Source organism: Dendrobates tinctorius, unplaced genomic scaffold (genome assembly GCF_039654945.1).
Source record: "Dendrobates tinctorius isolate UK_male_01 unplaced genomic scaffold, ASM3965494v1 ptg000008l, whole genome shotgun sequence".
Classification (NCBI taxonomy): domain Eukaryota; kingdom Metazoa; phylum Chordata; class Amphibia; order Anura; family Dendrobatidae; genus Dendrobates; species Dendrobates tinctorius.
In genome coordinates, this window is record NW_027361676.1 from 72,617,213 (window position 1) to 72,631,866 (window position 14,654).

At 43.9% G+C, this 14,654-nt stretch overlaps 1 protein-coding gene across 2 annotated transcripts in view; it reads left to right on the forward strand.

The window, feature by feature from the left end:
* The window catches only part of SNX25 (sorting nexin 25), a 385,706-nt gene that overhangs the window by 358,317 nt on the left and 12,735 nt on the right, over nucleotides 1–14,654 (forward strand). For both annotated transcript variants that reach the window (XM_073578576.1, XM_073578585.1), the window contains exons 14-17: nucleotides 1,379–1,543; nucleotides 9,582–9,699; nucleotides 11,343–11,409; nucleotides 13,924–14,105. In XM_073578576.1, the coding sequence (XP_073434677.1) occupies nucleotides 1,379–1,543; nucleotides 9,582–9,699; nucleotides 11,343–11,409; nucleotides 13,924–14,105 (532 nt within the window). The remainder of the gene's footprint in view (nucleotides 1–1,378; nucleotides 1,544–9,581; nucleotides 9,700–11,342; nucleotides 11,410–13,923; nucleotides 14,106–14,654) is intronic.

Below are 14,654 nucleotides of genomic sequence, written 5' to 3' on the forward strand. Positions count from 1 at the left end.
GATGCACCAGCGATCCCGACCACGATACGACCCGGTCAGGATCGCTGGTGCATCGCTAAATGGTCGCTAGTGAGCTGCCACACAGGCAGATCTCACAGCGATGCAGCAGCGATACAGCGGACGATACTTACCTTTCAGACGCGGCGATCCTGACGTCCTCCCGCCTGCCTCCACACGTCGCTCGTCGGCGCCACAGGAAGCGCCCGACGATAAATGGAGCTGCGTGATCAGCAACAGACAGCGGGAGAGCCGGTCGGAGGTAAGTATCACACATAGCGATATCGCTACGTCACCAAATCGGTGATGCTTTAGCGATATTGCTAGCGATATCGCTATGTGTAAAACCCCCTTTAGACTGAAGAGTGCTGTTTTTTGTTTGATTGTATATGAGTTGGCGACTCTAGGTAAGCACCTGTTCAGACCTATTTATGTTTGGATGTGATGGTCAGTTTTTTTATATTTGTATTAGCCTTCTGACTGAACACTCTGCCTCTTAGCCTCAGGTGTTTTTAATTGCAACAGGACCCTACCCCTCCATAGAGATATAGACTTGAGTCTAAGAGAGGATTCACATTAGGTTCCCAGAGAGTAGACTGTCTAAGAGAGGATTGGCATTAGGTCCTGGCAGCGAGAATCGCCTTATCGTGGCTGCCAATTTATTCGCTAAGCATTCTCAATTTTTTATATTTCTAGAGCAATAATGCAATTCAATTTTCATATTTCATGTTTGCATGCTATAGCGCTACAGAGTGCTGCTTTTTGTTTGATTGTACATGAGTTGGCGACTCTAGGTAAGCACCTGTTCAGACCTATTTATGTTTGGATGTGACGGTCAGTCTTTAATATTTAGATGGCAGTGTTTGGCATCCATCACAGGACACAAATTTGTTTTCCATCTGAGCTCAGAAAAAAATAGGAAGAGATATCCTGATTCCAGCGCAGTAACCTCCTGGGCTGTTTGCTGTACTTTTGATGAAACAGTGTTTTTTTTTTTCTGCTGCAGATCTGCTAGTCTTCACAGTGATGAGCTCTGTCCAACCGCACCCTTAACATTGATTGACAGTTTCTGTTTGCACTGAGGGCAGAAATACACAGTGATTACCACTGTGAAGACTAGTAGAGGTGAAGCAGATAAACTGTTTTTAAGAAAAACTACAGCAAGATACCCAGTAAGTGGCCCATCGTTGGAACTGGAGCCTCTGTCTCTGTATTATAATGCACTCAGATGGGGCAGCAAAAACCTGGTGCCAGATTCTTTATTGGAAGCCAATAACACAGTCATAAAGGAGATCAGGCATTTAGCTCTGTTACAGCATGAATATTCAGTATACGTTGTATCCCCTTTACCCATCACTGATGATGTGATCTTTCTTCACAGAAGCTGCTTTCTGATGAAAGACTGTGTCATAGCGAGGTGCTTTATGCCTTTTTGAGTCCCTCTCCCGAGCACCTGAAAGTCCTTGATGTCCAGGGGAAAAAATCTTCCTTCTCTCTCTCTTCATTTTTGGAAAGACTTCCTGGAGATTTTTTTTCCCATCAAGAGGTCAGTAATCTCTGGATGAGTGATGTGCATGTGGCTGAGAGAGGAATGCATTTGGTGATAAGGAACACTAACCAATCTAGTGCAGAAGCCAAATGCTTTTTGTACCCCCAAGATAAATTGTCAGATCTTCCCAGACTATGCTCCATGCACCCTTTGCAAAGATATGGACACTTATGGATGAGGCCACCTAGAGATCTGTGACATCACTGGAATAGTGATCCGCTTCTCTGATGAGAAAGCCATTGCTGAAAACATTGATTACATCAAAGCTAAAGTTTGTTAAAGGGAAAATGTAATAGATGAAAGCCTAAGGTTCTAATGCGGAGACACAAAAAAGGCCTAAATTACATAGAATACCATCCTCGTCACAAAGTATGCCATGGGATGCTTCTCCATACCGGCCCTTGGATACTTGTGAGGATAGATGATCATACGAATGTAGCACAGTACGGTACTTGGAAATCTGCTGTATTTGGCAAGAGAACGGAAAATTATCAAGAAATAATTTTTTGTAATAAACCCGTATGAGAATAAACCAATTGGGTCTCAATCGCATTAGAACCACAGAAACAATCTAGACCCCTAAAATTTAACTTTTAGTGATATACTAAAAGTGAAAAAATGCAATTATACTTTTAATTCAGTGCTCAAAACATACACTATACACTAATCTCTCCCTAGAATACCTGAGAGTTACCCTACCTGCCAGCAGAGGTTGGCACCCTAGTTGTTGACGTGATGGCGCCCCTGCTCAACGTCGGTAGCCCTGATGCACCCTTGACACACTAAACATAGAAAAAAACAACGCACACATACATAGAGCCATCAAAATACCCCTAGTGGGCAGACAGAGTAGTCTCTGGGGGGGGAGTTAGTCAAAAAAGACTAGTCCTAGATATTTCAAAGTCCAAAATAGTGACCAATTCATCCTATGGTGCTATGATGCACATGGTTTGAATCTCTGGGAAGAGGGTTTTCTTTCAGTAATGGGGCTCTCCTTTAATCAATAACCTATTTAGGTTACATTCTGGCCCAGGTACCTGTATCTGTCTGTATACAAGTCCATTTTTTAGTACTAATTGTTAAAAGACTTAAGTGTTTGAAATATCATTCCCTAAATAGTTACATTTTTGAGGACATGAACCGATGCTTTGATATACGCTCTACTATACACCTCGGGTCTATCTTATACAGGGGCTGATTAGCATCAGGATGAATTGGTCACTGTTTTAGGACTTCGAGATATCTAGTACTAGTCTTGTTTGACTAACTCCCCCAAGAGACTACTGTCTGCCCATTAGGGGTATTTTGACAGCTCTATCTATGTATGTGTGTGTGGTTTTTATCTATTTTTTCTATGTTTAGTATGTCAAGGCTACCAACGTTGAGCAGGGCGCCATCACATCAACAACTAGGGTGCCAACCTCCGCTGGCAGGTAGGGTAACTGTCAGGGCATTCTAGGGAGAGATTAGTGTATATCTCCATATTGGGTCATTATACCAAAGTGTTTCCATATTTCTATTTTCCCTGGTGGCCTATACCTGTTTTGAGCACTATTTTTAAGAATAATTGCATTTTTTCACTTTTAGTATATCATTAAAAGTTAATTTTTTAGGGGTCTATATTGTTTCTATGGTTATAATACCATTTTTTGTAAAGAGGATTAGTATCAATACTCCTCTGACAGGCCATTGTGGTTTTGTGCCATGAGTTGTGTGCAGAAAGTATCACTCTTATGTTAAAGTTAGGTGTCCTAGATAACTAGAAAGTACAATATATAATTTTACTATATTGAATCTCCACTTACAACTGCAGAACAGCAGTTGCTTCATATAAGCTAGACTTTTGACAAAATGGAAGATTTCTACTTTTAATTTTAGCAATTTACACCAGCTCGTGTCATTAACCCCTTCATGACCAGCCTATTTTGACCTTAATGACCTGGCCATTTTTTGCAATTCTGACCAGTGTCCCTTTATGAGGTAATAACTCAGGAACTCTTCAACGCATCCTAGCGATTCTGAGATTGTTTTTTCGTGACATATTGGGCTTCATGTTAGTGGTAAATTTAGGTCGATAAAAATAGTTAATAAATAACATTTTCCACATGTCTACGTTACATCAGCACAATTTTGGAAAAAAAAAATATTTTGTTAGGAAGTTATAAGGGTTAAAAGTTGACCAGCGATTTCTCATTTTTACAACAAAATTTACAAAACCATTTTTTTAGGGACCACCTCACATTTGAAGTCACTCTGAAGGGTCTATATGGCAGAAAATACCCAAAAGTGACACCATTCTAAAAACTGCCCCCCTCAAGCTACTCAAAACCACATTCAAGAAGATTATTAACCCTTCAGGTGCTTCCTACTAAAGCAATGTGGAAGGAAAAAATGGACATTTTAATTTTTCCCAAAAAATTTTCTTTTAGCATCAATTTTTTCATTTTCACATGGGTAACAGGATAAAATGGATCCTAAAATTTGTTGGGCAATTTCTCCTGAGTACACCGATACCTCATATGTGGTCATAAATCACTGGGCGCACGGCAGGGCTCAGAAGGGAAGGAGCGCCATTTGACTTTTTGAATGGAAAATATGCTGGAATATTTAGCGGTTGCCATTTCGCGTTTGGAGAGCCCCTGTGTGCCTAAACATTGGTGCTCCCCCACAAGTGACCCCATTTTGGAAACTAGGCCCCCCAAGGAACTTGTCTAGATGCACAGTGAGCACTTTGAACCCCCAAGTGCGTCACAAATTGATCCGTAAAAGAAAAAAAGTACTTTTTTTCACAAAAATTTTATTTTACCCTCAGTTTTTTCATTTTCACATGGGTAACAGAATTTGTTGGGCAATATTTCCTGAGTACACCGATACCTCATATGTGGTCATAAACCACTGTTTGGGCGCACGGCAGGGCCCGGAAGGGAAGGAGCGCCATTTGATTTTTTTGAATGGAAAATTAGCTCCAATCGTTAGCGGACACCATGTCACGTTTGGAGAGACCCTGTGTGCCTAAACCTTGGAGCTCCTCCACAAGTGACCCCATTTTGGAAACTAGACCCCCCAAGGAACTTATCTAGATGTGTGGTGAGCACTTTGAACCCCCAAGTGCTTCACAGAAGTTTATAATGCAGAGCACTGAAAATAAAAAATAATTTTTCCTCAAAAAATTATTTTTTAGCCCGCAATTTTTTATTTTCACAAGGGTAACAGGAGAAATTCGACCCCAAAAGTTGTTGTCCAGTTTGTCCTGAGAACGCTTGTACCCCATATGTGGGAGGGGGAACCACTGTTTGGGCACACGTCGGGGCTTGGAAGGGAAGTAGTGATGTTTTGAAATGCTTGATGGAATGGTCTGCGGTCGTCATGTTACGTTTGCATAGCCTTGATGTGGCTAAACAGTGGAAACCCCCCCCAAAAGTGACCCCATTTTGGAAACTAGACTGCACAAGGAACTTTTCTAGATATGTGGTGAGCACTTTGAACCCCCAAGTGCTTCACAGAAGTTTCTAACACAGAGCCGTGAAAAAAAATATATTTTTCCACAAAAATAATTTTTTTTAGCCCCCAATTTTTTTATTTTCCCAAGGGTAACAGGAGAAATTACCGTATATACTCGAGTATAAGCCGACCCGAGTAAAAGCCGACCCCCCCTAATTTTGCCACAAAAAAACTGGGAAAACTTAATGACTCGTGTATAAGCCGAGGGTGCACAGTGAGTGGCCTCAGTTATCTGCAGTGAGTGGCCCCAGTTACGCTGCACAGTGAGTGGCCCCAGTTACGCTGCACAGTGAGTGGCCCCAGTTACGCTGCACAGTGAGTGGCCCCAGTTACGCTGCACAGTGAGTGGCCCCAGTTACGCTGCACAGTGAGTGGCCCCAGTTACGCTGCACAGTGAGTGGCCCCAGTTACGCTGCACAGTGAGTGGCCCCAGTTACGCTGCACAGTGAGTGGCCCCAGTTACGCTGCACAGTGAGTGGCCCCAGTTACGCTGCACAGTGAGTGGCCCCAGTTACGCTGCACAGTGAGTGGCCCCAGTTACGCTGCACAGTGAGTGGCCCCAGTTACGCTGCACAGTGAGTGGCCCCAGTTACGCTGCACAGTGAGTGGCCCCAGTTACGCTGCACAGTGAGTGGCCCCAGTTACGCTGCACAGTGAGTGGCCCCAGTTACGCTGCACAGTGAGTGGCCCCAGTTACGCTGCACAGTGAGTGGCCCCAGTTACGCTGCACAGTGAGTGGCCCCATCAAGTTGCTGCTGCCGCTGCCTCCCTTAAAAAACAAAAACAAAAAAAAAAAAAACCTGTATATTCACCTCCGTCGCTGCCCCCTGCTCATCAGCGTTGCGCTCTGCAGTGACTGTGCAGGCAGAGAGCGATAGCGCTCTCTGTCCTGAATGTCACTGCAGAGGACGCAAGACAGCAGAGCGCAGGGACAGGTGAATATGCCTCCTCCCCCCCCCCCCCCCCGTTCATACTCACCGGATCCTGGCGCTTGTCTCTGCAGCTCCCCAGCTTGTTCCATGTTGTCGGCACTGCTCTCTTCCTGGTTCAGCGGTCACGTGGTACCCGCTCATTAAATATGTGCATATTTAATGAGCGGGTACCAATTGACAGCTGAAGCAGGAAGAGAGCAGCGCCGACAACATGGAACAAGCTGGGGAGCTGCAGAGAAGGGTGAGTATGATCTGACACCCCCGCTCCCCCTCCCCCGCCGATCCCCCCCGGTATATGACTCGTGTATAAGCCGAGAGGGGGACTTTCAGCCCAAAACAATGGGCTGAAAATCTCTGCTTATACACGAGTATATACGGTAGACCCCCAAAGTTGTTGTGCAATTTTTCCTGAGTACGCTGATAACCCCTATTGTGGAGGTAAAACGTCGGGGCTCGGAATGGAGGGAGCACTGTTTGACTTTTTGAAAGCAAAATTGGCTGGAATAAATGGTGGCGCCATGTCGCGTTTGGAGACCCCCTGATGTACCTAAATAGTGGAAACCCCTCACTTCTAACTCCAACCCTAATCATAACCCTAACCACAACCCTAACCCCAACACACCCCTAACGCTAATCCCAACTCTAACCCTAAGCACAAGCCTAACCCTAATCCCAGCCCCAACCGACGCCTAACCCTAATACTAACCCTAATTTCAACCCTAACCCTAATTCCAACCCTAACCATAATCCCAACCCTAATTCCAACCCTAACCCTAATTCCAACCCTAATGGAAAAATAAAAATATTTTATTATTTGTCCCTACATATGGGGGTGATAAAGGGGGGGTTTATTTACTTTTTTTTTTTTTCATTATGCTCACTTTGAGAGTTTATCACAGTGATCAAAATGAAAGAATGAATCTGCAGCCGGCAGATTCCGGTGGGCGCACTGCACATGCGCCCGCCATTTTCCAAGATGGCGGCGCCCATGATCCGGGACGGCGGGACACCGGGATGGCCAGAGGGACATAGAAGGTACCCGGGGGGGTGAGTGGGAGGGAGGGGAGGGGAGCAGATGTTAACGGCGGCGGCTGATCTGCGCCGTCAGTCGGTGTGGAAGGGTCGAATCTCGGTCTCCAGCCATGGCAGATGCTATTGCAGCATCGGCCATGGCTGGATTGTAATATTTCACCAAATTTCATTGGTGAAATATTACAAATCGCTCTGGCTGTTTCACTTTTAACAGCCAATCAAAGCGATCGTAGCCATGGGGGGCTAAGCAACCCCCCCTGGGGTGAAGTACAAGGGGTCCTGTATGTGCAGGTCGGGTGACCTTTCAGTGACCCCGATCACCCGACCCATGTTGTCGGCACTGCTCTCTTCCTGGTTCAGCGGTCACGTGGTACCCGCTCATTAAATATGCGCATATTTAATGAGCGGGTACCAATTGACAGCTGAAGCAGGAAGAGAGCAGCGCCGACAACATGGAACAAGCTGGGGAGCTACAGAGAAGGGTGAGTATGATCTGACACCCCCGCTCCCCCTCCCCCGCCGATCCTCCCCCCGGTATATGACTCGTGTATAAGCCGAGAGGGGGACTTTCAGCCCCCAAAAATTGGTGAAATATTACAAATCGCTCTGGCTGTTTCACTTTTAACAGCCAATCAAAGCGATCGTAGCCATGGGGGGCTAAGCAACCCCCCCTGGGGTGAAGTACAAAGGGTCCTGTATGTGCAGGTCGGGTGACCTTTCAGTGACCCCGATCACCCGACCCATGTTGTCGGCACTGCTCTCTGCAGAGGGGCAATTCATGACGCCACATAGGCATCATGGGTCGGATTGGCACCGACTTTCATGACTCCTACGTGGCATCAAAGGTTGGGAAGGGGTTAAAGGCAATGTGTGAGCAGGATTTCACCCCCAAACTATGTATATGCACATGTAGCTCTTTCAAAGACCATTTCAGCATCTCCTTGACGTGGCCAGGTTGTTCCTCTGTTACTGAGAAAGCACCATTTGAGTTATTATGCAAATGAGGGTGTAGATCTGAAGCCTCTGCCACTCGAGCTCTGTTCCCCACCTAGTGCTGCCACCTCCTGCTTGACTACTGGCTCCCTTGCCTGAAGTCACACGTAATAGAGGCTGGCAGTCGAGCAGGAGGTGGCAACACAAGACAGAAAATAGAGCTGGAGTGACAGAGATGTCAGCCTCATTTGCATAGCAATGGGAACACTGATTTCTCAGATAGGGAGGGAGGAACAAACTGTCTATGTACAAGTATTGCTGGACTTGTTTGAAAGAGCTACATGTGCATATAAATAGTTTGGGAGATGAAATCCTGCTGACCGATTCCATTTAGGTTTCCTGCCAGGCTCTTCTGTTCCTTGAGTTAGTCTCTGCCTGCTCAGGAGTGAGCAGTGTACTCTAGAGCGAATCATCTTCTCCCCCCTGAGATCATGGGCCTTCTATATATAGTGTGACATGTCCAGTGTTTGCAGGAAGATGAATGTAAAGCTGACGATTCCTCCGTGGTGATGTATAGATTTAATTCCAGATAGACAGCCTGGCCGCTGATGTGTGTAATGTGCTCACGTCACGGTGTGCAGTTCTGTGTCGTAGTGATGCTTCGGTTATAATTGATCGGATGCCTAGATCCGTCACAGTGACTCATGCTGCTCAGGTTTAAGCCTAGGTGAATCGTAGTTTCGAGTCATTTGCATTTGTCTTCTTCTATCTTTGTGGCACAGCCTACGTCTGATATATATTATGTGATGAAGCTCCTACAGTGACATATGATGACAAGAGTACAGGTTTTCTGGGGACCTATTTTCTAATAATTGTATATAAAGGTCTCAGTCATATCTTAGCAAAATGTCAGCAAATAACCTTGTGCATGCTGCTAATAAATAAAATGTTACTCCTTGTTATATAGCTGCAGCTTACTCCATTTCCATGACATCCTGTATTCTCAAAGTGCGTTCTCTTTTAAAGGTCCTCTATCTGTATGATCAACCCTTCTAATCCATTTATATGGTCTTGTAGGTCATTGGAAACTGAATAAAATGATACCTTGATATCTGTTCTCATATTCCAGAGGAATCCATCTTTTTCTTAATATATAAATGAGCTGTTAAGATCTATGGGCCAGATACTTTTCTCCCTGGAGATCTGCCTCCATAGCTTATTTTAATTGAAAGGGAGAGTTACCAGTGTGAGACATGTAATGACTGACAGTCTGCTCTGCTGAATCTACGTGTCTCACACTGGTAATGCCCCTTCCATGTAAAATAAGATCTAAGGTCCAGGCACAGATCTCCATGAGAATCTGCCTTCAGAGCTTATGTAAATAGTAAGAAAAAAGTGGATTTTTTGGGAATAAGACATTGGATTACAGATATCAAGGTATCATTGTATTCAGCTTCCTATGACCTACCTGCCCATATAGACTGCTTATGAGGGTTGAATCTACTGATAGATTCCATTTAAGAGCTTTTGGGTAGGGCTTCGTATGTTCTGTAATTTTCTTGTTCCTGATGTTTGCTCTGCCTGAACCTTTTTTTAATGCAGAGCCGAACGTATTCTTTTTACTTTTGTCTACACAGGATGAAACTGAAGAAGACGGTGACTTATCGGACTACGGTGATGATGTCGACGGGAAAAAAGATGCCTTGGCTGAGCCATGCTTCATGCTGATTGTGGAGATTTTTGAGTTGCGAGGAAGTGAGTTTTTAGTTAAAAATTCTGTTCATAGAAATGTTTCACTCACTTCAGATGGTCTCCAAGATGTTTCAATCATGACCTTTTTAACCATTTCCCAACATCCAGTGTGCAAGAATGGGGCATGTCACGTGCAGGTGTATAGATTGAGCCCAGGAGCTGAGCCTGCTCCATACACTCTAGATGCTGGCTGTGCTCATACAGCCGGCATCTGCCTCTAACAGCAGCGATCAGCGCACTGACAGCGGCATTTATATGGTGCTGTTCTGGTGGCACGCTGACACGGGGGCCCATAATGGCAGCCAGGGTCATACTGAAGGCTCCACCATATTTATAGTCATGAAGTCCGCCTTGTAACTGAACTTCATAGGATATCAAAAATGTTACTACTTATTGCAGTATTGTAGTGTTACAGTATGTAAAACAAATGCTGGTTCAGGTCCACTATAGCAACTAAAGGAAAACTAAAATGTTAGAATTTTTTTTTTTTAAATATAAGAAAAAAACAGGTTTCAATCGCCCCCCTCTTTCCCTATACATAAATAAAAAAAAAAAACAAACCTACATCCACATCCGCAATATGTCTACTGTATGTATGTCTGTATCTATCAATCGATCTATCTTCATAAGCATAAACTGATACAAGTTGGATACTGCCGTAATCATACAAATCATATTGCTGTAATAATTTTTACAATAGATCACGTGTCGGGGAAAAAAAAATTATGGTGTAATTGTGCTTTTCCTTATTGCTTTTTCCTCCTATTTTTCAGCATATCATATGGGAAAATGAATGGAGTCAAAACTACAATTCATCGGGGGAAAAAAACTTTTTTTTGGTTGGGACGGGGTTGATGTTCACTTTATTACTCAGTCAAGTGTTGTCCCTACAAACCCATGCGTGGCAGCCAGGAGTCTTTTTTCCTGATTCATGAAGAGAGAGGCTGAGGACTCCTCACAGGAGGAAATAAATGTGGATAACGAGAGATGTCACTTTATTCCAATGCAGGGAGACGTATGGTTTCTGATCTGGGAGCCGTGTAAATGGCAGAAGGTGCGATAATAGTTTATGAAAGGGCGTTAAACCCAAAGTCCACTGGATCCCTAGGCTGGAGACCTCCAGAAAAAGGTCCACTATTTATGTCCCTCCACATGGATGTCTGAGAGCCTCTTTTATTCTGTTTTTTCCATAGAGATGGTCATATGTTCCAGAACTGTACCAAAAACAATCACCAATAGCTGCAGATTCCTAAATAATTAACCAGCAGTTCTTGTCTCCTTTCTCAGTGCTGGACCATGGCTTTCTCTACATTCGCTTTACTTCCCAAGAACCTGCTTATTGCACTCTCGGGCAGACTGCTAGTAATCTGGTGTCTGATCCTTTCGGCAGCAGGAGAGGTGCAGTTTATTGCCCATCTCAGTACTTTGTAGCACATACCTGATCAGGTTTTCCAGTGTAACAAATACTAGAGGACTCCCATGATTTCACTGCTCCAGATCTTAGTGAAATGAATCTGTCCCTAAGCCACTCCCTCGAGTCACACATCCTGAGTTACTGGTGTACTAAATGGAAATTTTATGCCACTTATGCCATTTTGGACTGGAAAATGTACAATATTACAAAGCGTCTTTGTGTTTTATTGCAGTGTTTAAGTGGGTTAGGAAAACACTCATTGCCTTGGTACAGATCACATTTGGAAGGACCATAAACAAGTAAGTCCATTCATGTTCCACGTTCTCCTAGTGCCAAGACCAATTTTCCTATCGGATATGCTGGTTCAGGTATAGTGTGTCCAAAACCTCCGACGTCTGGAGACGGCTTCAGTTCTGTGTAGAATTGTGTTCTTGTTATATTAGTTCTTTTTTTTTTTTTTAAAGGTTTATGCTCCTGATTTGGTCCCCAATCTTATATCTAAGATTATTCTCTCTCTGACTTGGTTTTCACTCTAAACTACCAAGTGGTGCTCAGTCTATGAGGTTCTGGTCTTGGTCTTCATGGTTTTGTGTTCAGTGCTTGGCAATTTTCTTGTGGTAATAAAATGAGGTCCTCATTTAATTTAAGGCTTTTCCACCTTTGCATGGGGGGATACCAAAAGAATAAACTTGATGAATTTCACAAATGCAGTGAAGGCCACGTGCATGAAGCCAAGGAATAAAGCAGGACCCACTGTGGCTCAATGATTGCTGGAGAACCCACTACTGAACCCCCCAATATTCAGTTGTTATGTCTGGGAAAGCCTATTCAAGTCTGACATTTCCATGATCTTCAAAACTAATAGATTTCTGTATACTAGCCCCATTCTTCTTAGCAAGTTCCGTAGAGTCTCTTTGCTGTGCTTAAAAGGATGGTCCACCTTCGGGGACTTTTTTTTTTCTTAAATGCATGAAATTCAGACTAAAAATCAGTTCTGCATTTGGGTTTCATTAAAAGTTGTGAACCGTTGGCCTATAGCCGCTGTATTACACGATCTATTGCTGGCTGCACAAAGACTTAACGGGGTCAGCCACATTATCTTTATTTTACTAGATGTTGTTGGGGACATGATTTTGTGGCCCTTTCTATTATACAGGTATGACCAGTTCTCCTGCTCGTGAGATATCCATAAATGTGATGTTACCGCCACCACTCGCCTCCCGATGTGGAAGTAAACAGCCAAATTACTTGTTAAGAAACATGTCATACAAGAACATATGGTAGACACACCAGAACATCTCACTTGACACATCAGATGATGGCAGCAAACACATAAAATAAGCACAAAGCTCACGGCTGACACACTAGACATCTAGTCATGAGAAAAACTAAGTACACCCTCTGAGCAGCACGATGGCTCAGTGGTTATCACTGATGCTTTGCAGCGCTGAGGTCCTTTGTTCAAATCCCACCAAGGACAACAAGGAGTTTGTCTGTCCTCCCCGTGTTTGCGTGGGTTTTCTCCGGGTTCTCCGGTTTCCTCCCACGCTCGAGAGATATACTGATAGGGAAATTAGATTGTGAGCCCCAATGGGGACAGTGATGATAATGTCTGTAAAGCGCTGCAGAGTATGATTGCTATATAAGCATGCTTATTAAATAATACAATATAAAAATATATGGTATCTGATTCTTAGAAGGTTTTAAAATTAGGTGAATGGTCATCTCAATGACTGGCAGATGCCCAGGACCCTATGGCTACAAAACAATCACAAATCATCAACAATCCACAACTGGGCTCGACAGTTGAAATGAAGTTTTTTTTTTTCTGATTTGGTGATTTCTACTTACCCCTTATTTCCTACATTTTGGCCTACTTTTTGTGATATAAATTGCACAGTTGACTTTGTCATGTTACTCATTTGGGATTGTGTTTACTTACGGTAATTTTAAGACCTTCTAAGGAACAGATGGTTGTTTTTATGTAATGTCCTGACACATACAAGCATATAGTTAATGAAACACCCAGTATGTGCACAGTTATTAATACATATACCACATTATAACAATATGACTGACATACATTGGTGACATGGTTATAAATACGTACCATAGTGCTGATATCTAGCAACTTATTAAACCCCAATTCAGCTTAAATAGAATTCTAACCGTATCAGGGCCTTATGTTACCTAATAATACTGATTTTGTTTTTCTTAAAACATATTTGTGCTGTTTCCCCTACCCTCTTTGACCTTGTGCAGCCCCAACCCTCTTTGATCTTGTGCAGCTCCACACCCTCTCTGACCTTGTGCAGCCCCACACCCTCTTTAACCTTGTGCAGCCCCAGACCCTCTTTAACCTAGTGCAGCCCCACACCCTCTTTAACCTTGTGCAGCCCCACAACCCTCTTTGACCTTGTGCAGCCCCACACCCTCTTTGACCTTGTGCAGCCCCACACCCTCTTTGACCTTGTGCATCTTCCCATCCCTCTTTGACCTTGTGCAGCTCCCCAACCCTCCTTGCAGGCTCCTCCCACCCTCTGTGACCCTGTGCAGCCTCCCATCACCGCCCTCTGCCCCTGCTTTGTCCCTGCTCCTAGGATGCAGTGTAACAATACCACTGACTCGTATCTGTTACATGATACATGAAAATTCAGGTATTCTCTTCTGGACAAAGCAGAAACTGTGATTGACCCCTTAAACTGCTGTTCTTACACCAGAAAATACTTTCCAAGTATAAGAAGTCTGAAAATTGTTGTCTGTTGCTTCTGCTGTAATTTCGATGGCTGATTTATGTATGTTTTTCCATGCAGACAGATCCGAGACACAGTCAATTGGATTTTCAGTGAGCAGATGCTGGTGTATTATATCAATGTGTTCAGAGATGCATTCTGGCCTAATGGAAAATTGGCTTCTCCGAAAACCTCAAGAACTGAGCTGCAGTGTCAGGAAACAAAACATAAAGCACAGCAAAAACTACTTGAAAACATCCCCGGTGAGCTCACGTCTATGGTGGTCCCGTCTGATATATTTACTCCTCGCAGGGCTCTGATCGGTGATTGAACTGCCAATCTATAGAGTGTGGCGGCCATTGCTTAGGAGACAAGGTGTTCAGACATACGCTGAGAGACTCATTGTGTAAATCTGGTGCCAACAGGTGACATTACAGGGTGGCGTAGGGGTAACTTGGTGCTGTAGTTCAAAATATTACAAATTGGTAAAGGGAGGAATGCGGTACACCATCTTTACTACTAGCGGGAGCACTTCTGCCCCATGGGGAGGCTCATACATCCGTGGCAGTGTGTGCACCGGGCCCTACAATGTGTTCTTCATGGCTACTAAGTCAAGAAACTAGTTACCTGATTTCATTTTACCACAGAGAGTACTGGAAAACGGGAACAAAACTCCATGTGCTGTGAAACTGGGAAAAACAAAACACAATTCTGACATTGTTATTAGGGAATTATTTTTACGGGGTACATTTCGTGGTAAAATGATTATGCACTATTATTCTCCTCATCAATACGATTATGGCAAAACCCAA